At 37.0% G+C, this 24,604-nt stretch overlaps 1 protein-coding gene and 2 long non-coding RNA genes across 3 annotated transcripts; 1 reads left to right on the top strand and 2 right to left on the bottom strand.

Moving 5' to 3' along the window:
• Positions 1 to 24: 24 nt before the first annotated feature.
• Positions 25 to 2,436, bottom strand: LOC311075669. The gene is made up of 3 exons (XR_014604557.1): positions 2,262 to 2,436; positions 385 to 432; positions 25 to 151 (listed from the first exon to the last, which is right to left on the bottom strand). It is a non-coding gene; the product is annotated as an uncharacterized lncRNA (long non-coding RNA).
• Positions 2,437 to 16,889: 14,453 nt separating this feature from the next.
• On the bottom strand, positions 16,890 to 24,367 carry LOC311075663. The gene is made up of 2 exons (XR_014604551.1): positions 24,228 to 24,367; positions 16,890 to 17,329 (listed from the first exon to the last, which is right to left on the bottom strand). It is a non-coding gene; the product is annotated as an uncharacterized lncRNA (long non-coding RNA).
• LOC311075649 (uncharacterized protein) lies at positions 18,350 to 23,114 on the top strand. Its single transcript, XM_084103207.1, has 3 exons — positions 18,350 to 19,090; positions 21,147 to 21,236; positions 22,039 to 23,114. Exons 1-3 carry the CDS (start codon positions 19,058 to 19,060, stop codon positions 22,351 to 22,353), a joined length of 438 nt encoding a protein of 145 aa, XP_083959333.1. The 5' UTR covers positions 18,350 to 19,057; the 3' UTR covers positions 22,354 to 23,114.
• Positions 24,368 to 24,604: the final 237 nt, after the last annotated feature.

Genomic DNA, 24,604 nt, shown 5'->3' with positions numbered 1-24,604 from the left:
ATCTAAATCTGGGGGATACGGTGAATAAGCTGAAGTTCAAAAAAGTCGGTGTGAGAGGTTGAGAAACTGCATGACTTGCAGCTGTAGCTGGACATACTTTAAAATTTGGCTGGGACTTTGAGGTGGTACTGGAACCTGGCGGTGACCAAAACTGAAAAAGACATGACACACAAAAACACGTATGACAAAACCTGTTATCCACAGCACCAATAAAGATGAGCAGACAGTGTAAGAGAGAAATTGTAAAAGAATTGTAAAAGAATTCTGTAGAAATAACAAAAATTAAACAAATAAAAACAGCCAATTAAAAAAAATAATAATATGTAACATTTAGATTTTAAAACTTTAAGTTTAAAACATTGTATTAACATGGCTAATACTTACAGAAAACTCCTTCCCAGGCTGCAAATAAAATTGTCCCACACTGTAGAGCTGTAAGAAATCAAAATACATATTATTCAGTTATAACAACTGTTAGGCCTATGTTTCTTGTTGAGGACATATATTTCATACATCTGCTTACAGTACATCTAGGTTAATAAAAATAAGCTTCACTTGACCTCTCTAAATATTCTAACTTGCTTTTTGGCATGCATTTTACTTGTCTTTGTTGCCTAATTGATCATTATTAACTCTGATAGTATTTTTTGAACAATTTACACCTTTATTCATATTTTTAATTATTATTATAATACAAATCACAATGCTACAGAACTGGGTCTCCCGCCTAAATAGAAATGAAATAAAAGGCTAAATAGGGCTTGGGCGTCGTGACGTCATACTTGGCGTGGCGGCCATGTTGATGGCCTCGCTAATGTAAATATACACCAAGTCGAACGAGGAGAAGCAGAGTTGGGAGAAAGAAAAAAGATGTTAAAATCCCGAAAAGGATGTGGAATTTACCGGGATACGTTAGGGAAACCAGGGACCAGTATGTGGACAAATTTTCCTGTAAAATATCCCGTATTTTAATACCTTACTCTCTCATAACATTAATGTTAGCCCTTCCATCGGACCTGTCAGTCTCTGTAACGTTACTATTGTCCTGTTGCTACCCCCTTGCCCTTCCAGCGAAACAGATGTTTTCAAAGCATCGTTTTGCTTACTTGAAGGCAACCTTAGCGTGATATTGGCCTTTTTAAGATAACAGCGTGGTTGTTGTGAGAGCACGATTTCACGCCAATCTGTAAGCAAAGTCACGTTAGATCTAGCTTAACAACTCGCTTAGTTAATGCTGCAGTTTTGTTGTCAGCAGAGGGATAGCAACAGAAAGATGAATGTTGAAACTTTCATTTTTCGGGATATTTTATAGGAAAATATTAAAACGGGAAGACAGCGGGAAAAGAGCTCAAATGCGTGAGAAACCCGGAAAAAACGGGAGGGTTGACAGCTACTAACTACACTTTTTTGCCGATTTTGTCCACATAACGTTACTGGTCCCTGGCTTCCCTATTTAACGTATCCCCGTAAATGCCACATCCTTTTCGGGACTTTAATATCTTTTTTCTTTATTTTCTTTATTTTCTTTCTCCCAACTCTGCTTCTCCTCGTTCGACTTGCTGTATGTTTACATTCGCGAGGCCATCAACATGGCCGCCACGCCAAGTATGACGTCACGACGCCCAAGCCCTATTGGTACCAATAGCCAATCTCTCTTAGCCCAAATCTCCCATTTTGCGTTGCAAAGGAAAGTGCAGTATTTAACCCTTGTTTTCGCGTGTTTTTATGCCTAAACGACTTATTAAATTTGGTCCAGTATTTATCATAACAGTTTGTAAAATCAAGTTCGCCATCCGAGAAACGGACTGCAAATATAGCAGTTTGAGCAAAATAACGTTATGTCTATTATAAGTGTTTGTTTTTACCACTGACGGGCTCGACGTTATGGAAAGGATCCCTAGATAACAGTTAACAGTCAGACATTTTTGTTATCATAAGATCCTTCATACGTAACATGTCAAATGCAGTAATTTTATCTCGCAAACCTTAATTAACCACCTCGATTTGGCCTTCCACCGTTCCAACAATCACCAAGTCTGTTTTGGTCGAAATAAACCGTAAGGTAATGTTAACGTTAACGTTAATTCAATGTTCAAATCTCGAGTTAGATTTGAAAATGTCGCGACAAGCGACGGGGTGAAGCAGATCTAACAAGCTGCTAACGGTGTTTTTGCAACCGTCGCTGGCTAAACTTCCACTGTCATTTGTACACTATAGTGTAAAATCCTAAAACCTTATTATAAAATTCAAAATTAACTTACCAAATTTCCAGATATCCGCAGAGTGAGATCCATCCATCCAGCGAGTGATCTGCGTCTGCCTGCAGTTGTGCTCTGACGTCAGTCGGGCGGCGCGCGCGCTCTCTGTTTACAGCAACCCTGTATTATTGCCAGGCATATTACAGCCAGGTTACAGCTAGGTTACAGCAACACTAAAATTTACTGTAAAATGTTCCCGCTCAAACAAAATTACCCACAATACAATGCAAATTACAGTACTTTACTGTAATATAGAAATGCAGTATTGTACTATAGGTTATTACAGTACTGTGCTGCTAAATCTACAGCAACATTTAACAGTGTAGGGTTAGTTAGGGTTAGACCGCTAGGAGGCGCCTTCTGGCCCATATCTATCTGCGTCTCATATTGACGCTAAAGGGTGACATGTGCGTTGGATGTAAACGAAATGTCAAAAGCGTCAGTATATGACGCCTTATGACTGAAATCATCTCTAATATGATCAGTCCTGTGACAGACGAGTTTGACTCTAATATGCTCAGAATCAGAGAAAAGTCTGTATATTAATATCAAATCAAACAAACAAAACTGCCACCATATGTTGTTGAGCTTTTTCAAGCAGCTTTATCTTTCCCTCGAAGTTTATCAAGATAATAATAAATATATCACTCATCATAACTGTTCTATCAAAACTACTGACTCTATCACTCATCTCAATGCATTGTTAATGATTAAAGCAATTTTAATACATTCTGATGACCTATGACCTCTGGAATGACCTTTGACCTCTAATGAAGTTCACAGTGACATACTAGTGTAGCAACTCTGTCATTTGAATCATCAGAAAGCCTGAAGCTTCAGACACATGAATAAATGTTTATGACTCAGAACATGGAAGAATCTTCTAAACACTGTTATGATTTATGAGCATCATGTGTTGGAATCCTCACACAGATTTACATAGAGATGATTTGCATCGCAGCACATCGTGTGTGTGTGTGTGTGTGTGCTTCAGGAGGATTTATAACTCTGAGTTTGAACACTGAGAATCTAAACCATCAGCAACCATGAGCTTCATCATCTTCATCTTCATCTGGATGTTCTCCAGCTGTTTCACAGGTGAGGAAATATGAAGTTAAACTGCACTATTTTAACTGATTAACAGTGCTTGAAATATTATCCAAATATGTCATTCTGAATGTTTATTTATTCTTCTTGATGTAGAATCAGTCGCTGAACCGACAGTCACTCAGACGCCTGCAGTGAAATCTGTTCAACTAAGAGACACATTTACTATATCCTGTAAAACCAGTCCTGAAGTCTATCAGAGTTGGGGTAATCAGCCTCTATCCTGGTACTTACAGAAACCTGGAGAAGCTCCTAAACTCCTGATTCATTCAGCAAGCGACCGTCAGTCAGGAACTCCATCTAGATTCAGTGGCAGTGGATCTAACAGTGATTTCACTCTGACCATCAGTGGAGTCCAGACTGAAGATGCTGGACATTATTACTGTCAGAGTTTCCATTGCAGAATAAATTCTTATAATAGATGTCAGGGTGATTTTACATTCACACAGTGATAAAGAGTCGTACAAAAACCTCCGTCAGTCAGAGTCACAGTGACTGAACTGAAACTGCAGCTGCTCAAACACTTCAGTTCAGCTTGAGCAGTTTAATAAGTCTGTTGATTTATCAAGTTAATCCCTCATTATTCAGATATTAACAGCATCATATAAATACATCACTCAAATTCAGAACAGATAATAATAATTTACATTAATATCTATGTATGGAGGAATTAGCAATAATATAAACATTTATTCAAAAATTTAAGATTACCCAACAGGTCAAATCCTCCATTAAAAACAGCACATGCATGTCACCATATTTATTTATATTTATTTTATAAACATAAAAGTGAAGCTGTTTCTATCATGTGTGACTGTAACGGTCATCAGTGAGTGTCCAGGATGACCATCAGAGGGCGCTCCACCCCGGACAACACACACATCAGGGGTGGGCAATTAATTTCCCCAAGAGGCCACATGAGAAACTTGAGCGGTTGTAGAGGGCCGGACCAATACAGTTAACTCAGTTCTTCCCAATATATTATTTCTCTTTATAAAAAAAATAAGAAATGAATGAAATGAAAATGTGGAGCACACAATCACTATTTAATGAACATTCACAAAAACAGTTTTGAAATTTTTTCAAAAACTAGCATCACAACTTGATACAAAAAACCAAGTATGTCAAAGACCAGCATGACATTAACTATATAAAAAAGCAATAAATGCCCCCAGTGTTTGTATGGACAGGTTGATGGCTAATTTCACTGGTACTTGTGACCAAGTGACAATAAAGGGCTACTACTACTACTAAAGCAGCAGCCAGCAGTCCATAACTTTTGGCACCCTAGCGGTTAATAAACAGAACTGCATGCGTCTTCCGGAAGAACATTGCAGCCGGAACTACTTCTCTCATGTCTAGGACGAGTCACGCAGGCACTGGGCTACTCTGCAGCGGTTAACCCAACCGGCCTAAAATAGTCTGAATATAAACATTATTATAGGTGTACCATAGTTATTCATAAGACAAAAACACGGTTTGGAAAATGTATTCATGATGTACTCTCTCAATTTATAATTTTTGTACATTTTGAACAAACAAAAATGTTATGGATTCCAGCTAATTTACCAGATACTTCACGCGGGCCGGTCAAGGATATCCAGAGGGCCTGATGTGGCCCGGGGGCCGTACAATGCCCAGGTCTGCCACACATCCACAGACTCCATTCCCCATAATCCTGAGTTCAGACTATCATCCACACTCACATTCACCTGTGTCATTACAGCCCGTTCTCATCCTAGGGCGTCATATATTGACGCTCTTGACATTTCGTCTACATCGAACGCACATGGCACCCTTTAGCGTCAATATGAGACGCAGACAGAAATGGGCCAGAAGGCGCCTCCTAGCGGTCTAACCCTAACCCTACACTACACTGTAAAAATAAAAGGTGCCTGGAGGAACCTTTTGGGGTTCTTCACTTTGCCACACCGGCGGAACCGTCTGTAGATCCTATAGGCACCCTTTAAAAAGGGGAGGTTCTCTGAAGAACCACACAGGTTTCCTGAGGAACTCTTATATTAGGCACTGTGTGGAACCACTTTAGGTGCCTCCAGGAACCAAATTTCATTTTTTTTAAATATTTAATTTCATGTTGTTACTATGGTAACCTTTGACTTCTATTATAATAAACAAATTGAACCAAATACAAAATAAGAATTTTTATTACATATTTGATATTCATTTTTATACATACACTTCCATGCACATGGGGAAAAAAAGCTAACTATAGATTAATATCAATGAATACACAAAAAATAGTATAATACATAAGCAACATGAATAATCAACCATGTATATACAATAGATAGACAAGAAAATACATCTCAACAAAATGCATGGAAACGCATATGTTCCACGAAATAAATCAATGTAAAAAAATTACATTTTGATTAATTAAAAATGTCCATCTTTACTTAACTTTAAAACATTTGTGTTTCAGTCCGATGGTAAGTCTGACATCACTGTTTCCAAGTCCAAAAGCTCTATCAGATGCCAAAAACAAACAGTGCTAATATGCACTCATTGTGCTGTAATATTCTTGAAAATTATGATCCTAACCTTTATCTCTATACCAAAATCTTAGTTAGTTATTCAGCTATTTTGAATCATAAAATGTTGAAGTCTGGGATGCCGTGAGACTGGAGACTGTAATGTACACTATGGCTTTTGAAAAGCTTAAATGTGTGACTTGAATCAACAGTGTTCATAAATGGTTGTTGAGTATTCTCATGAAACAAGATAGAGGAAGTAGAAGTAGAGGCTTCGACCCGGAAACAGTATTCCTTATGTCACAACAAGCAGAAAACATTTTCCATTATAACAGAGTTAAGGTGCAGTAAAATGATCTGTTGTTCTGTGAATGTTCACTGGTGAATTCCAGTCATTTCAATAAGAATTTACATGGTCAGCAATTTCGTTTGTGGTCAAAAATGTCACTATGGGACCAAGTTGGTGTGAGGTACTTAAAGAGTTAGAAAAGTGAAGAGGTGCCGCAGCTTCGATTTCCGTGTGTTTTTCCTCTGTTCTGGTGGATGGTCCAGGCATTTCAGTGATTTTCAGGTCTACAGGAGGATTTTTATTCTTGTTCAAACTTGTATTTCAGCTTACCGAGATCCCTGCAAAGTACAACATTTACTGTTAGTAAGGTTATTAAAGTGATAGTTGTGAAATTTAAATAATTTCCTCAGCCTTGTGAAGTTCCAAACCTGTTTGACTTTCTGTCTGTGGAACCCAAAAGCAGATCTCAGGTGTAACACAGGTTAGAATTCAGATATTTAAGAAACAGAAAGAAAATAATATAATTTTCAAATAATTATATTTCTAATAAAATACTGAAAGTATTAAACAAAAAGCTGAATAACGTCATTGCAGTTTAAAATAATAAATTGATAAAAATGACTAAATGCCTAATTAACATATTCAGTCTGGACGGAGATTGCGTGTGACGTCATTGAGACGAGACGCGAAAGCAACGAGAGACGCACACATTGCTGATCGCGAGAGGAAAGAAAGCTAAGATTAATCTGAGGCAAATATCTAAATAATCCTTTCTAATATTCGAATAATATGATGTATAATATGTTGCAGACCTATTATTTAACTATATTGGGTTATTTTTAGAACGTGATTGTTGATATTGCCGCTGCTGATTGTTGATTGAGAACCCCTGTGAAATCCAATGTGGGTTAAAAGCATATGAACCCCGGATTTGGTGAGTTTCTTAGTAATATTGGTTCAACTTACTGAAAACTGAATGTTATAATTGTTTATTGAAGTTCTGAAGTAGTTTTATGTTTGTAATAGTTTCTGAAGGAGTGTGAAATGTGATGTAATATTCCAATTAAGCACTTACATGCTATATTGTGCATAATTACATATTCTGGTATGTTTTATATATGCTGAATATGAGAGAAAAGGGTTTTTGAATACTATTTTCATATAGATGATTGATGAATGTGTAGTGTGTGTATATTGTGTTGTTCTAAAGGAAATGGTGTGTAAATGCTTTTGAAACTTAAAGGGCCTATATGCGTTTTTCTGAAATTTAAACTCGCGACTGACACCTGTGGTCAAAAAACGGAACTGCTCTTCCTTTCTGCTCGCTCTCGTACGTGCACACTTCACAAGTCATCCCTGCAAAGAAGTCAACATTATGTTTACAGAGGTAAGAACAGTCAAATACATATATTGTTTGAGAAACTAAGGCTAATTGCTGACTAGCGGTGGTGGCAGAGTGATCTGAAACGTTTAACATGAACGCGCTTGACGTCACATCCGCAGACAGCGCGCGAAAAATCCGACCCGACAGAAAATAGGAAAAATAGGATACAGGCTTATAGGTGCACCCACTGTAAGCTGACAAGGTGTCAGTATGCTCATCAGGAGATGTTTGAGTCATAAATGGTCAAATAAAAAGGCTATTGTTACGTTTATTTTGGGGAAAAAGTTGCATATAGGCCCTTTAAGACGCTGTTTGTATGAACAGGTCAGGTTTTTTTTGGGTGTGATTGGATCAAACCCTTCATACCATGAGATGGCGAGCCTCCCAACTGAACCTCTGTGAATTTGAGAAGTGCGGACGGAGTAATCCTATGCGTTCCAATGGATTAGTGCTTCTACTGATCAGGTGGAATCCAGTTCGTTGCATATATTCTGATCGGTAGGATCGGACTTTTCTTTAAGCGATCATTTTGCACCATTGACTGTTGAAACAAAGCTTTCATCTACACCAAGAGACTTTTGCACACACTAACATATTTTTCCACTTTGGATGACAAAGAAACATTCATTTATACACAGACTGAGAAGTTATTGACTGTTATATTGTTGGAATTGTTTTCAAATTGTTTCAAATTGAACTATTGTGATATTGTACTTTTCTTTTCTTATTTCAATTGTTTTAATTTGGGTTCATATTTTCTATGTTTTTTTATATAAAGGTATAAAAAAACCTAAAGATAAGAAAAGCTCTTATTAAACTAACAGTTAGTAAAACTAAATATCTATAAACCAAAATAGAAACTAAACAACTAAAATATAAGTCGAATACCTAAAAACAAATAGAAAATAAAGCTATTTGTAAACCTATTTAAATAGCGAACAGAGCTCAAAGATACTAAAAAGAAGAACAAGGGATTGAAAAGAACAATTATTTCATTTGTTTTTATTTATTTTTCTTCAATTGTTGTTGTGGTTGTATTACATTTGTTTTTTTTATTATTATTACTTTTGCACCAACAAAATACATTTGAGTTATTTCTAGCTATTACCTGTGTCCTTGTGTGCCTTGATCACTTACCCTCCTGTAACGAACCTAGTCACTGGTCCAATATCAGGTGCCTAGAGTGACCTGTCCCTGTGTCAAGTAACTCTAAATGCTACACAGGCATAATGCAACCCCAGTCACCGATCGCTTACCGATCACTGCATGAAACAAGCAGAAAACATTTGTGTAAATCATTCAAGAAACCATTCTTATGTACACTTGTCTAGTTCAATTCAATGCAACAATTTATGTAAAAATGGTTAAGCTCCAAAAATGTCCCAGAAAAGATCCTAAAAATAATCAATGAGTTCACAACTCATGTGTTATGGGTTGTGTTTAGTGGTGTCAACAATAATCGATTCGGCGATGCATCGCAATGCGGGGCATGCACGATTCAGCATCGATGCGGCAAAGTTCCATAATCGATTATGTCACTGTTTTAGGGGTGTAACGGTACGCGTATTCGTACTAAACCGTTCAGTACAAGGCACGCATTTTCAAACCGAACGGTTATTTCAAATGTAAGCGCGTCGCGAGCGCGCTCATAATGTAGACGCTGGCGCGACCACAACATCAAATGGCAAACGCAATGTAATCGGAACGAAACTGAGCTACTCGTGACGGACTGTTTATCAGTCTGGACCAACGCAGCGCGAGCCGATCTTATACTAAACAGCGCTAAGAGATCCAGTAAAGAAAGCATTTGAACTCGCCACTAAAGTAATAACATCGCTGCGAGATCTAGTGAGAAACATTCACATTTCCCCGTTATTAACGGATCAAACTGCGCTGACGTGGAAACCAGGAAGAAACATTGTGACATGATGAACTATCCAGTGTCCACAGATCTGTATATTCACCATGGATTTACTGTAGTAACACTAACTGCAACTTTGGAAGTTTGGCAGGAATAGTAGCTATAATGCTTTCAAGTAACGTTATGTCGGATTTATTTCGACATTATGAATAACATTGCTGCCCTCAAATGTTAATCTGAACTAAAATAAACATTTGTTTATAAGCACAAAATATTACATTTTATTTTTTCCAAGGAGCTGTTTTGTTTTATATGCTCCTAAGAAGAGTCAATTATAGCTCCATCATTGCTCAAAGAAAAAAAAAAAATCATACTTTATGATGTTAGTTCTAATAAAAAAAGAATAAAAAAAAAATCAAGAACATTTCTCTGGCATTTCTTTCTTTTTGCTGTATCGAAAACGTACCGAACCGTGACACAAGTGTATCGTATTGAATCGAACCATGAGTTTTGTGAACCGTTACACCCTACACTGTTTATTTTCTGGCCTTGAGTTGGACAATAAAGTTGAAATATAATTTCAAATGGTTCTCAAGCAGAGAGAAGAGAAACATTTCTCATTCAAAGCACTGAATGCAGTGATTTATGCTTTCTTTTTCAGGTTTGAAAATGCCGTATCCAATACCCTGTACCATTCAATTTTATTTTATTTAATGACATTTATGTCAAAGATACAGGAGAGTGATAATACACACATAGCAGCCAATAAAATCTGTTGTTCAATATCTGGCTGCTTGTATTGCCTCATGACTGATGAAAATTTTGCCTTGTTGTGTGCAGTAGAATTTTGATGCATCGCAATGCATCGTAGAATCGAATTGAATCGAATCGTTACCTGGTGAATCGTAATCGAATCGAATCGTGAGGGCAGTGCCAATGCACACCCCTAGTTGTGTTATAAGTCTTCTGAAGCCATATAATAGCTTTTCCTTTTTTTTTTTTGTCGAAAAAGACTAAACTTGAAGTTATAATTCAGAATTAAAATGTCTTATATTCAAATGCAAATGATAAAGATATAAGAAAAAAATGCATAGCATTATTTGTGAACCAAACCTAATATTATTTTTCTGAGTAACATGAGATTTGAGAGCATGAGGGAAGATTTTCAGAGAATAACTGATTAAAAAAACACTAGTACACAGTCAGACAATACAATTTCACACAGAGAAAGTTCATAGTAATAAAGTACTTGCATGTGGTACAGGTAACTTACTGTAATTCAATGTTGCCACTGAAATATTCAGATTATTTTAGAAATGTAATGGTTGTTCTGGGGATACAAAAGAAAAAAAGCTGATTATTCACAACATAATATTTATTTACCTTTAAATGGCTTTAAAATTGTAATGTATTTGAGAGAATGAGGGCACCTGTAGTAAGTAAAGTTAGGCTAAACAAAAACAGACCAAACTAACATTATAACTTTTAACCTGCTTTTGTTATTCATAACAAACGCCAATGACAGCAGGAATCAGCTAAATTATAGGCTATATCAGCAATTTGACAACACAGTTGTACAGAATATGTTGAATTGAATGACTAAATCAATCTAAGACAATAAGTCAATAATTTCCATTTGTTCATTACATTAGATCAACGTAACCTTAGTTAGCATCGCAGCTAAAACCTTCATACCAGATACTGTGCAATAAACGAGTGGTAAACACTGTAAAAACGTAGTAATGTATAATAAATTTAATTTATATATATGTGTGTTTGAATATATAGTGAGTAGACTCTGTATTTATATTTATTTGCGAGTTTACAAACCTTGTAACGGAGAGCCGAACAAACGGCGGAAGCTTTGATGAGAGGAGCCGTTACTTTCAAACCCGATGACGTCAGTGGATACTATTGTTGTTGCGCCGCGCGCGAGCAGCGCGAGCAGCACTGAAGTGACGACAGCAGAGGAAAAGCAGCAGTTTCGTGACAGAATACAACTTTTCTCCTCCTGGTTCTTCTTCATATTATTAATATTATTATTATTTAGTGTTTTTTTTTTTAAGGTTTAAATTACTTAATAAAATAGCCTAGGCCTATACTAAATATATGTAACCCAAGTGAAAAAGACGTAGGCTACTGTTAAATGTATTAAAATGCATTAAAGTATATTTGTATTGTAGTAGGTCTACTAAAAACACACTCAAGTACATTTTTAATACATTTAATAGTACGTCTTTTTCACCTGGGTATGTATACTGAATAAAACTTAAGTAGCCTATAATAATAATAATAATAATAGGATAATAATAATCTTATTCTGGCCTCACTGAACCATTGGGTTCCTCCAGATGCTGGCTTTAACATAAGAGATCTTCCAGGAACCACTTAAATGTTAAAAGATCTTCCAATAACCCCTTTATCGCATTCAGGTTCCTCTATTTTCCCCCAAAGCACTTTGAGGTCTCGTGGTAATGAAAAGGTGACTCCAGAACCTCTGAACTAAATACAAAGTGCTTAAAGGATCCCATAAGTTCCAGCAAGAACCTCAAAGATTGTCAATGCTCCTCCAGTAACCCTACTATAGGAGAAAGAGCTTTGAGGCACCTAAATTACATTTTGAAGTTCCTTGAGTATCCAACAGGATATTTGAGGCTCCTTTAGTTTTTACAGTGTAGACCTAAACCTACCCATAACCGAACAAAGCTCTGTGCGTCTCATATTGACGCCAAAGGGTGCCATGTGCGTTCGATGTAGACGAAATGTCAAAAGCGTCAGTATTATGACGCCCAAGGATGAGAATGCGTTGTTCATTACCTTGTTTAACTTACTCTATAATAGCCTGGTTTTCACATTCATTCCCTGCGAAGTCTTCAAGTCTTCCCTCTGTTCAATAAAACTGCATTTGGATCCTCAACCTTCATGTCTCAGAGCAGTTCGTGACAGACGCGACTCTCAATCAAACTCAGTTATTCAGTGACTGACAGAGACTCGTGTGTGTGATGATCCTCATGTCTGTTCATAAACTGCAGGAACACACATGGATTTGGTGTAAAATTTGGGGATTAACAGCGACGTTTCACTCCAACTAGAGTAAAAAAAATATTCTCAAAGTCTCTCAGGAAGTCTTGGCTTGCTTTCGAGGCTACAGTTTATATAATCCATTAAATAAAATTATATAAGCCATTAAATAAAACTATATAATCCATTGAATAAAACTATTGTTTTTCTGCTGCTAAGAGAACCGACGGCCAGTGCTGCAAAGTTTCTGAAGTGACATTACATAGAAATGCTGGATTCACTCCTTATGGCATGTTACAATAATAACACATTAAAGCAATGTAAAGGCAGACTAATAGATTATAAGAAAAATACAATTTTTTTATATTTTTTTTTAACTATTCCAATTATTGGTAAAAGTAATGACATGTGAATAATGTTAAATGTCTCACTGTTGCTCAAGTTTAAATCTGCACTTTACTATAGAAAACCTTCAGTGATTTGAGTCTGGATCCGGATCTGCTCACAGCAGATATTCAGATTAATACTGAAGTTGGTCTAAATGTATTCAGAACTGAATTGAATTATATCATTTTTAACATCTTGGCTATTGTAGAAGATCAAATATTATGAAAAACATTCATTTTACTCTGTTCTCACTTCAGTGATTGTGTTTTGTGTCTGTTAATGAGTGACTGTCTTCAGGGAAATGATGTGGAGTGTGTTTGCATATTGATCAGATCTTCAGTGTGTGAGAGTGTTTAGTGCTGTGAGTTTAACACTTCATCACTGACACACACAACAATCTTCATCAACATGACCTTCATCATCATCTTCATCTGGACTCTCACAGCGTTTGCTCAAGGTTTGTGGAGCACAAGTTTGATATTAATTCATTTCTTCAAGTATATTGTCAAAGTTTTGAGTGTATTTTCTTCTTGTTGTGTTTCAGAGTGTAGAGGACAGATCACCGTCACTCAGAGTCCCTCAATAACAGCAGAACAACCAGGAGGAACTGTGAATATCAAATGTAAAACCAGCAGAGATGTGTACAGATACAGTAGTGGGGATGAATATATTCTGGTACTTACAGAAACCTGGAGAAGCTCCTAAACTCTAGCCTGGCTAACGTCAGACCAAGTCTCATTTGAGACTTGGTCTGGGAACCACGTGTTCATTTTCTCGTATTTGAGGCGTGGTTTACGAATGCCCAGAGCCGTTTATTGGGCGCTATGAATGTCTATCAAATGCGCCTGTACGTAGCTCATAGCCAATCGCTTCAATTATACCAGATGACGTATGTAGAGTGACAGAAATTCGACGAGGAAAAAGACGATGGGTCAAAGATTTATTTGTACACGATGGCGTTTAGCGAATATTACCGTTTGTGCAAGATAAACATGAGGGTAGAACAAGCGGGAAGGAAGTCGACCGGAAGTTGAAGCCGGCCGCGTGCCACCATCTTGTAGCAGACCATCACCTGCTGTTAGCATCCCATTGACTCCCATTCATTTTGGCGTCACTTTGACAGCGAATAACTTTACATCTGAGGCGTTTGAAGACTCCATTTGTCCATTATTTATTTCTAAAGAAACACGACAATGTATAAAATGCTCCATTACCTTGTAGCTTACGTTATGGCCCCGTAGAAGCAGTTTTTGTAAAAGTAGGCTAACGATTGCGTCATAACCACGCGACTCTCTGTCGCACAGTAAAGGGATTTCCGTATGGACAGGAGGAGAAGCTCGCGGGCAATCGGGGGACGTGGAGGCAAAATGACAAAATAATTAATCAGAATACCTAGCAAAAGTTGCTCCTGCTCCTAGCTCATGGACAGCTCCTACTCACACTCTCCGTGTCTGCAAGATTCGGAAGGGAATGATTCAGATTTCTCTTGGCACAGCTACTAGAAGACAGACGGGTTGCTCACGTGGTCCGTGTAACGCTTTGCTCTGTTTGAGTCTGCGCGTCAGGAAAGGAAGTGCTAAGAAATCGCTAAAAATGGGCTTCACTTGTCTCAATTGAGATCCAATGAGATGGCTCTGTCCACTTCTTATACTGTCTATGGTAGAAGGTAACGTCAAATCTGATGCCATGTTGGATCCATAGATATAAACAAACTGCTTCGGTGTCGTCATCGTCTTGCTGCTCCCTCCCCGTTCTGTGATTGGTTCCCTTTTTCAGGGGAAAATCTGGTCCATGGTGTCCAGACTGCCTAGCAGCGTGAATAAAATCGCGCTGCGAGCAAGGCAGTATGGGGAAACCCAGGCTACCTAAACTCCTGATTCGTTTTGTAAAAAAACTCTACGCAGGAACTCCATATAGATTCAGTGGCAGTGGATCTAAATCAAGCGTAGCGTTAGTTCTGGCAGGTCACGTTAGTCAAGCTCGCATCAGCTGACCCTCAGCTGATCCACATCTACCTATAGGAATACGACGCCTATCACCATACGTATATAAGCTCCTTCAGTATTATCAGCAGGTATCGCGTTTCTCAGGAGCAAATTACCCTCCTCCATCCCCAGCTCCTCCTCTCGCCCAGTCAGGATTTGACATTCTGATTCCCCTTGAATCAGAATAATTATCGAATAATGTTGTACTTTAAAATCTTGAATTAAATATATTTGCAATCATTCATGTTGGTTCTGTTCTGTTTACCCTGAGGGGGGTTATTGCTGCTCTCCCTGCTCTTATCCATGCTAGGCTGTATGGATGCGCAGGGAGTTCTCGCCCAGAACGGAACCATTCCGCCAATCCAAACTGTATGCTAATTGTCAATCATATTTGATGGTAGTGGTCCTGACAGAACAGTGATTTCACTCTGACCATCAGTGGAGTCCAGACTGAAGATGCTGGACATTATTACTGTATGAGTTTCCACTACATCAACAGTAAATATGTGTTCACACAGTGATAAAGAGTCATACAAAAACCTCCGTCAGTCAGAGTCACAGTGACTGAACTGAAACTGCAGCTGCTCAAACACTTGCACACACACACACACACACACACACACACACACTAAGAAAAGCAATATGATCTTATAATAAGCAATAATATTACTATATTAATATATTATAATAATATAAAGGTTTGAGCTTGGTCAGTATATGATAGCTTTGATCATGATTTTTCATAAGTCATTTTTCTCCTGTTATTTTCAGTCATTTGTGAGGAAATTCAGTCACGTTTGATCTTCACTTAGTGGATATTTTTCAATCTTTCACCATATTTTTGTTTTTCTGCATTTATGATTTATCCTCATTCTTCTTTCTAAACTGAATCACTGCATCATAAAGATGTTCTGCTTGATCAGTTTAATAAGTCTATCGATTTTATCAAGTTCATCCTTCATATATTAACAGCATCACAAAACACAACTCTCAATTTCAGAGCAGATGAAAATGTATATAATTTGAATTAATATCTTTACATAGAATTTTAAGATTAATTTAGAAATTAAAGACCAGATTACCAAACAGGTGCAGCCCACCATCAAAAATAATAATAATTTCCTATTTATTTTATATTTATTGTGTAATTTAACAGTGCTATAAATAACAGCTTTTTCAAACACTGGATCAATATCAACATTTCATACTGATGTTTTCTGTGTGCAATTTAACACTTTGTGCATTTTATTTATAGTTAATTTTTTATATTAAGATTAAAGTTTGTTCATGTGTGAATATAGTGTGAGTTGTGATGAGCCAACATGTAACTCATAAAGATGAAATCTTATTAACAAACTGACTAATGAATCCATAAGCACAGGAGAAACTGTTCCAGTTCAGAGCGTTTCAGTTGAAGATCTCATTTGCATTGTCAGGTTTAGTGATTGTGATGGTCTCAGAATAGAGCAGCTCGTCTCCAGTGACCATGTTCAAACCCCAAGAGCTTCATTTCACATTTACTGCTGAATGCAGCTGTTCTCAACTATTACAATTAGGGGTGTAACGAGACCCTTATGTCACCATCCTGAACTCACAATACCATATTATTGCCATACTCCATCAAAATGGTAAATTTGGTTTAACATTGTGTGTGTAAATGAATAGGCTTGGACTTGGTGCTGATAACCCAATGCAGGAAAATAGAGACGCCAGAATAACAATATTCATGATTCTGAAGATGAAAATACTGAATTATTTCAGACGAATATGCTTGATGTCTCTGACTAGATATATCTAAAATAATGTAGGCCACTTTTTACTGGTAACATCAGACATTTGGCATTATCAGGACCCACAAATATTCCCCCATTGCATTATTATACATTATATTTAACATTATATACAGTAGTTTAATGTAGTAGTGACACGAAAACCCTGTAAACTTCCTAAACTTTCATTTTGGGTGAATAATACGATACATATTGTCACTATCCACTGTAATTATTGTTCCACCCCTAATTCCAATCAATCAAAAGCCGCTGAAACTTTAGTGCAGGACATTGAAGGAACGACACACTGATCAATGATGCAGTCCAACACAAATGTGCGCTTGCGTTCAGATGAAGCTTTATTGAATGAACAGCAATGGCAGCACATTGACAGACTGCTTCAGTATTGAGCTGTAAATCACGTGACGCTCAGATACGCTGGTCTTCACTGGAGAAACATCAGCACTCGGAGCTCTTGAGGAACGAGGCCTCGTGAGCAGCTCCGGCATGTGTTCCTCTGCAGACGAAGCGCTCTGCGTCTTCCCAGCGTGCTTTGCTGAGGCTCAGGACGCTGCTGCGACTGTAGAGACCGTCCCGCTCGCTCTCTGCGCTGGTCTGAACCCCCTCGGTGACCTCTGACCCGTCCAGCGTCCAGCTCACCGTCGCCCCCTGTGGAGAGTAAGAGCTGAGCAGGCAGAGCAGAGCGGGGGGGTCTCCAGAGATCAGCAGAGAAGAGGGAGACAGCAGAGACACGGAGGGAGACACGGAGGGACCCGCTGGACACACACACACACACACACACATTCATGAATGATCATTTGATTTTAAATATACAAGTTACATTTCAAATGATCCACAGAATGAGTTTGAAAAACATTGTCCAAGTAAATTGATGGTTATATTGTGATGTCGTTGCTATTCAGAAACTCACAATCATAAACATCAGCAAATTTGATAGTTTAAATACACTGTAAAAAGTGATTCTGAGTTTTAGTCAGGTGGACTAGTAAAATCACGTCTTGTCAACTTGCAGTGTCTCACTACACAATAGGATGAGTTATGACAACCTCAACTTGAAGGGAAATGGAAAACTTTAAATAACGTGTTCATATAACAACAAAGCATAGGTTCTATCAACTTTCTGTGTAATGCGCATGTGCCAGAAACTCTACGTCATGATGACGTACTATTTGAACGAATTTGAGGCAGACGCGCCATCGCCATTTTTTTGCACGAGAAGTTGCTGATGCAAGAAAAGACGAAGGAGCCCGCGTTTGAACGAGTACAGGTGGACTTTTATGGACTGCAAATAATGAAATGAGTAAGTATACCCTAATTTGTGCTTTCTTTCATGTTAAATTAGGCTTGTTTCGTTAGGCTTGTTTCGTTGTTTGCGCATCTCGTCCGTGTTTTGATTCCGTGCACATTTTGATTACATTTGGCAAACTCGATTAAAGTTAGTTATCAGGAGCCACACGCACTGCCAGGCAAATTTCTGCTCGCTCGACAGAGACACCGAGCTGCTGTCGAGACGTGAGCAGAAAGAGAAGTCGTAATTTTAAGTTAATGTTTATAAATAGATAAAATAGTGTACATATAAGTTTTTTTTAGCGTGTTCTTAATCGGTTCATTATCGTTAGAAACACCTACCAGTAATGTTAACGTTAAGTTAATATCTGAAGCAGCGCCGCCAGTCCATTTGTGTTTAACATGACAAATAAAAATGCTTGATTGACTTATGTTTCTTAAACGCCCTGTTGTTATTTTTTCAAATGACATAGGCTACCATATGGATGTTTTTGAGCACGTGCAAACGGCGTGTCTTCTATAGGTAAGTTGCGATGTAAGTTATTAATATAAGTTCATACATTTTTGTAGTGTAATAATCACATTATTAAACTTATATGTAATTTGTGTTACCTGTGAAGCTCTGAAGAATCATGAAATTCAGAATTACGTTATTTGTAGAAAACATTTTCACATAATAAAAGCTATATGTATAGCATTGCTCACTTTTATATTGACAGCAACATCATCAGTATAATATTCAATGCATCACCCAGCCATAGAAATAAAAAATGTTGATATTTTTTTCCTCATTGTATTTGGGGAGTAAGATGTTTTAGGGCTACATGATTGACAAAATCATAATTTTCCTATTTTGCCTATTATAATAAATTTGTTTACACAACAATTGTAGACACAAACAAGTGCTGTTCTATTAGAAGATATGGGCAAACTTAATATGCTAAGATTATATGACCAGTTCTTTCATGTTGAGTGAAATTAAAATGTTTTAACTTGTTAATGTTGTAAGACTGTCACTGAGACCCTGGCATCTTTGTTAAATTTGTAAATGCATTTATGTTTTTATAGATCAGCAAAGAATTCACCAGGCTTGTGTCAAAGGACCTGAGCAAGTCTTTTTTGGAAGGCCTCTAGATGGTCATCTCTCAAAGCAGATACAGTTATTCAGGTCAAAGCGGTATGAGGACATTCCAGAAATGACTTCAGTACTGGAGAACCTTGATAAGGATGTGAGTCAATTTATTTTAAAGCAGTCTTTCTCTCCCCAAAATGACAATTCTGTGATCATTTACTTACTTACTCACATCATACACCTAGTGATAGTGACATCTTTTCATACAATGACTTCAGAGTAACTGTCTAAAAAGTAACCTATACGATTTGTATGTCATATTCAAAGTCTTCTGCCATCATACAATCTCTTTGTATGATGAAAACATACACATTTCAGTCTTTGTTTACAATAATGTTTTATTGTATTAGCTACTACATAAATATCAAGCCTCATTGGTTCTTGCAAGTCTTTTGATCAAATGTCATGACACAAGAACTAATGAGGTTTGATGTTGTTGTTGTAGTATGTCGTAGTAACCTTAACACTGATATGATCTGATCAGTTCATTACACAAAGTTTTAAAACTTTTAAAATAGGCAACATGACTCATCCACTACTTTTAACTGCATTTTTTATAGTGTTGACTTGTCCTTTATAGAGCTTAACAGCCTAGCCATTGTTCATTTATGAATATTTTTGCATGTGTTTAGAGTGGCATGTTGGTGAGTAAATGACAATTATCATCTTTGGTAACCTATCCTTTAAAGTGTTGTTACAACCTCAATTCATTTAAGGCAGGGGTGCCCAATCCTGCTCCTGGGGAGCCAAGATCCTGCAGAGTTTAGCTTCAACCCCAATTAAACACACCTGAACCAGCTAATCAAGGTGTTCAGGATCACTACAAACTTCCAGGCAGGTGTGTTGAACCAAGTTGGAGTTAAACTCTGCAATACATTATTGGCCCTCCAGGAGCAGACTTAGAGTGCTTTCACACTGGGGTCATTTGCTGCGGTACGAGCCCGAGCGCGATTGTTCCTGGTTTCACACTCAACTTGATTCTATCAACCATGGTGCGTTTGCGTGCATATTACATCATGGCAAACGTGCACGGCGCATGATAGAAAACAGAATGTGGGTCAATATAATTCGGTGCTATTATGCGCAGCTGAGTGAACAACACAGGTTTACTGTGTGTGTGTGTGTGTGTGTGTGTGTGTGTGTCGTATAAGGTGACCTTCTGCTGCTTGCAAACGGACTCTTTTAAGGAGACAGTGGATTTCCAAATTTGTTGCCCTGATTCCACGCGCTGTGTACGAATACACTGCAGGCTCACTCTCGCTCGTATCCAAGGTAAATCACCAACACTGTCATCCCTTACATGTGTTTTATTTAAATAAATACATCATAATCAGCTAAAACGCATGCGCAGGTCACTTTACTTCCTGAAAAACTGGGTGTGTGCTTGTGCGTTTTAGCTGATTATGATGTATTTAGTTAAATAAAACACGTCCAGGATGATGGCGTTGAAGATTTACCTTGGATACGAGCGAGAGTGAGCCTGCAGTGTATTCGTGCACAGCGCGTGGAATCAGGGCAACAAATTTGGAAATCCACTGTCTCCTTAAAAGAGTCCGTTTGCAAGCAGCAGAAGGTCACCTTATGCGACACACACACACACACAGTAAACCTGTGTTGTTCACTCAGCTGCGCATAATAGCACCGAATTAATAAAAAACACAATGTATTGCCCCATGTTCTGTTTTCTATCATGCGCCATGAACGTTTGCCATGACGTAATATGCACGCAAACGCACCAGGGTTTGATAGAATCAAGTTGAGTGTGAAACCAGACCAACGCTGCGGGGAGCGCCGGGAACAATCACGCTCAGGCTCGTACCGCAGCAAACGAGCCCAGTGTGAAAGCCCCCTAAACTAAACTGCCAGTGTGAAAGCACCCTTAGACACTCCTGATTTAAGTGCCATGAGCGTGTTACACCCACTATTAAATCTTATTTTGGTGCTGAACAAAAAGGTAACAAACAACTGTTGTTGCACCACATCACTGGTAAATTCTTACAAAAGTGTACAAATGTAAATGTGCAAATTTGAAATGAATGTTTTTATTTTTTCTAAAAACAAGACAGAGGGAGGGGGAGAAAGGATAAACGAATAAAGAAAAACAAAGGATTGATCCAATAAAGCTGGTACTTTAACCATCCTTTAATTTACAGACAACAAACCAAAGGATGAGGACTGCAGCATTGCTTGGCCTGCCGTGGTACATGCAAGAGATTCCTTCAAAATTCATGAAGATATGTGAGGTAAGCTGAAACCTTTAAAGGAGAACTCCGGTCAATTTTAACATTGAGCTAATTTTTTTGTAAATTTGGAGTGCTGTCAGTAAAGAGAACAACGACAAAAATCGGTGTTGCCTACACCGTGTTATACTCTTTTTAAAATTTGCACCCTGTTGACTTCAATGGGGCAAGTTTTAAACCTGCTTTTAGCCTCTTAACATCCTTGATGTGTCATTACAAGTGCACAGCCAATGTGAGTGATTCCTTCAGAGTGAACACGGTGAATCTGACAGCAGTAGATGTGAAAGATATGGATAAAAATGATGTTATTTCAGCCAGTGCTCATACCTGTATTTACATCCTGTTTTCGGTCGAAGTCCACAGTAGTCGATTGTCGAGTTCACGCGCGTGATCATAGGTACTAAACCTATGCGCGTGAACCTGACAATCGACTACTGTGGACTTCGACCGAAAACAGGATGTAAATACAGGTATGAGCGCTGGCTGAAATAACATCATTTTTATTCATATCTTTCACATCAAGGATGTTAAGAGCCTAAAAGCAGGTTTAAAACTTGCCCCATTGAAGTCAACAGGGTGCAAATTTTAAAAAGAGGATAACACGGTGTAGGCAACACCGATTTTTGTCGTTGTTCTCTGTATTGACAGCACTCCAAATTTACAAAAAAATGAGCTCAATGTTAAAATTGACCAGAGTTCTTCTTTAAGGCAAAACAAGGAAAAATTGCAGGGGTCTGGGGACTGTGAATTGTTTGTGTAATTGGTTTTAAGTAATAGTACCTTGTTTTGTTTGCATTCTATAAAGCCCAGTGACATTGAAGAGGAAGTGATCAAGGGTGTGGTGATAGGAATCCTACTGGTTGTGGAAAATGTGATGGAACCTCAGTCAGCGTTCTACAATGACATTGTCCTGGTGATTGAGGAAGAAGTGGTAATGTGTCACCTGAGTGCTGTACCTAATGCTTTTCTGAACCTGATGGGCCTGGTGTACGCATTAAACCTTGACTACCCAAAGAAATTCAAATTCACTTTTGAAGTGATACAGCGCCTGTTTATTGGTGTTGGATCAGACTCTTGCACCGCAAGAGTTCACTCTTTGAAGAGCAAGTTGCTGAGATAAGACAGAAAACAAATGTTGGTATTCTTGATTTTCAAACAGACTGTTTTCTTGTTACCTTGTTCTGCTTGCTCTTTCCTTGCCATGTTTCTACGAGTGGGAATTGAAGACACTGTTTTTAAACAGTTTAATCTGTGAAGTTTTTAATACAGCTTATTGTGAATTCTTCATGTACACTTGTTCCTGCAATGAAAATATCTGATAATGACAAGGAGAGTTATGTGTACTATTTTGGCTCTAAGATGGGTCTGTGCATAGAGAAGTTTGCACTTGTTTGTGTGAGCTGTATGTATGTGAGGGTTTTTCTTGTGGAGTTTTTTTTTTATCTTTGCAAGATAATTCTTTGTGTCTGTGTCTTTTGGGTGTCTATTTAAAAAAATAAATGCTGAGAGTTTCAATTTTGCAGTTGTTGATTTCATTAAAAATCTGGTTCCAGATAGATATCTAGAACTTCTTGTTAAAGCAAGCAATGCAGTCCAGTAAACTCAAATAGTTAAGTTATGATGTTGAGGAAAAATGACTATTTATGTCAATTAGACTTGGTTAATGGTTGTGAAAACATGAAAAATTAAGTTCATCCAATATGTTTTTCAGTTGACTTAACTAAAAATTATAAATGCTTATTAATTGATACAGTACGTTGGCTCAATTTACTGCAAGTTATTTCAACAAATACATACAAGTTGAGTGAACTTAAATCCTAACGTTGGCTAAACTTAACTGAGTCAATGCAATAAGATGACTTGACTAAGTCAAGTTGTGTCAACAAATCATTTTTTACAGTGTAGTTTAAATGATTAATTTTCAAAATGCTCTTCAACTGAGTTTCTTTTTGTCTGATGAAAATTATAAAAATCATATTTATGTTGTCTGCATTATATACAACTTTTGTTTCATACATTTTAAAAAGCCCTTAATAGTTACATTTACCAAGAATTATAGACAAATTTATATAAATAAAGGAATTATTGAATAGATTTTAAAGTATCTGCAGTCAATACATGAAATTAACTAAATGTTAGCAATAATAAGATTTTAAATATTCATGTAAAATGAAATGACATTTAAAATAGCTATACAAACATTTAATAAAAAAATACACATTTGATTTTTTCCGAAGTTACAGGACATTTTAATCTCAACTAATTTTTAACAACATTGTCCACATGAAAATGTATTAATATATTGTGATTTCTTCATAAGATTTTGAAATCAGTTTTAAATAATAATTTCAATATTAATTTGTAAAAATATTCATACATTTTGATACTCACAAAAAATCAATCGGAATTTTCAGCAAAGTTTCAATATATATTTTAAATTCTGCTGTTAAGACACTTACAATCATAATCATCAGCAAATTTAAAACAGTTTAAAGTTGTTGTTTTTTAAAATGCTTATTAACTAAATATCTCTTTGTCTGATGATGACCCTTACACAATTTTATTATCAAACTTTGGATGCATTTAAAAACCCTTAATTGTTAAATTTACTATTAATTATAGACAAAATTATTTATATCAAGAAATAATTGAATATATCATAAAATACTGCAATCCATAGGCTACATTAAAATGCAGTCAAATGTTACCAATAATAATTAAATTATTAATGTAAAATTAAAAATAACATTTAAAAACAATATGAAATATAAAACTTAAGTAAATAATAAAATGGTTAAATGTTAAATTGCTTTTCCGAAACATATTTTTATAATAAATTAATTATCTTGTTGACAAATAAGATAATCTTTTAGATGTTTTTTTAGGTTCATTCATGGCATTTTAAGATCATCACTAATAATTATCTTGCTGAAATTATCTAAAAATAAAACAAAATAAATAAATTAAAATATTCTTAGAATAGAAAAGACTTACTGATCGTCAGTTTAGTTCCTCCACCGAAAGTCCACCACAGTGTTTCATTCTAGTGAAAGAGTCGTACAAAAACCTCCGTCACACTCAAATGAACACACACTCCAGCAGAGAAAGAGACGAACAACACACACACACACACACACACACACACACTGATATGAGACTCAACATCAGGATTATTGAATGTCTCATTGTCTCTAAATGTCTCTTAATGCATGAAAACTATTAAATCTAAATAAATAATATAATCAGAAAGACTCTGTGCTGATCTTTACACATCTTAACTGGGAGTTTCTAAATGATCATGTGTTTCTCAAAAACATTTTAACAAGTGTTGATGACCTGTGACCTCTGGAATGACCTTTGCCCTCTCATGG

Source organism: Abramis brama (assembly GCF_963993115.1).
Source record: "Abramis brama genome assembly, chromosome: 24".
NCBI classification, from domain to species: Eukaryota; Metazoa; Chordata; class Actinopteri; order Cypriniformes; family Leuciscidae; genus Abramis; species Abramis brama.
This window is presented reverse-complemented; position numbering and strand designations above follow the sequence as displayed.

Bases quoted from the DNA above. Each gene is read 5' to 3' on its own strand.
- LOC311075649 (XM_084103207.1), top strand. From the start codon at position 19,058: ATGACTTCAGTACTGGAGAACCTTGATAAGGAT. The intron at 19,091-21,146 runs GTGAGTCAATTT...TTTAATTTACAG, and splicing joins TGGAGAACCTTGATAAGGAT to ACAACAAACCAAAGGATGAG. The intron at 21,237-22,038 runs GTAAGCTGAAAC...CATTCTATAAAG, and splicing joins AATTCATGAAGATATGTGAG to CCCAGTGACATTGAAGAGGA.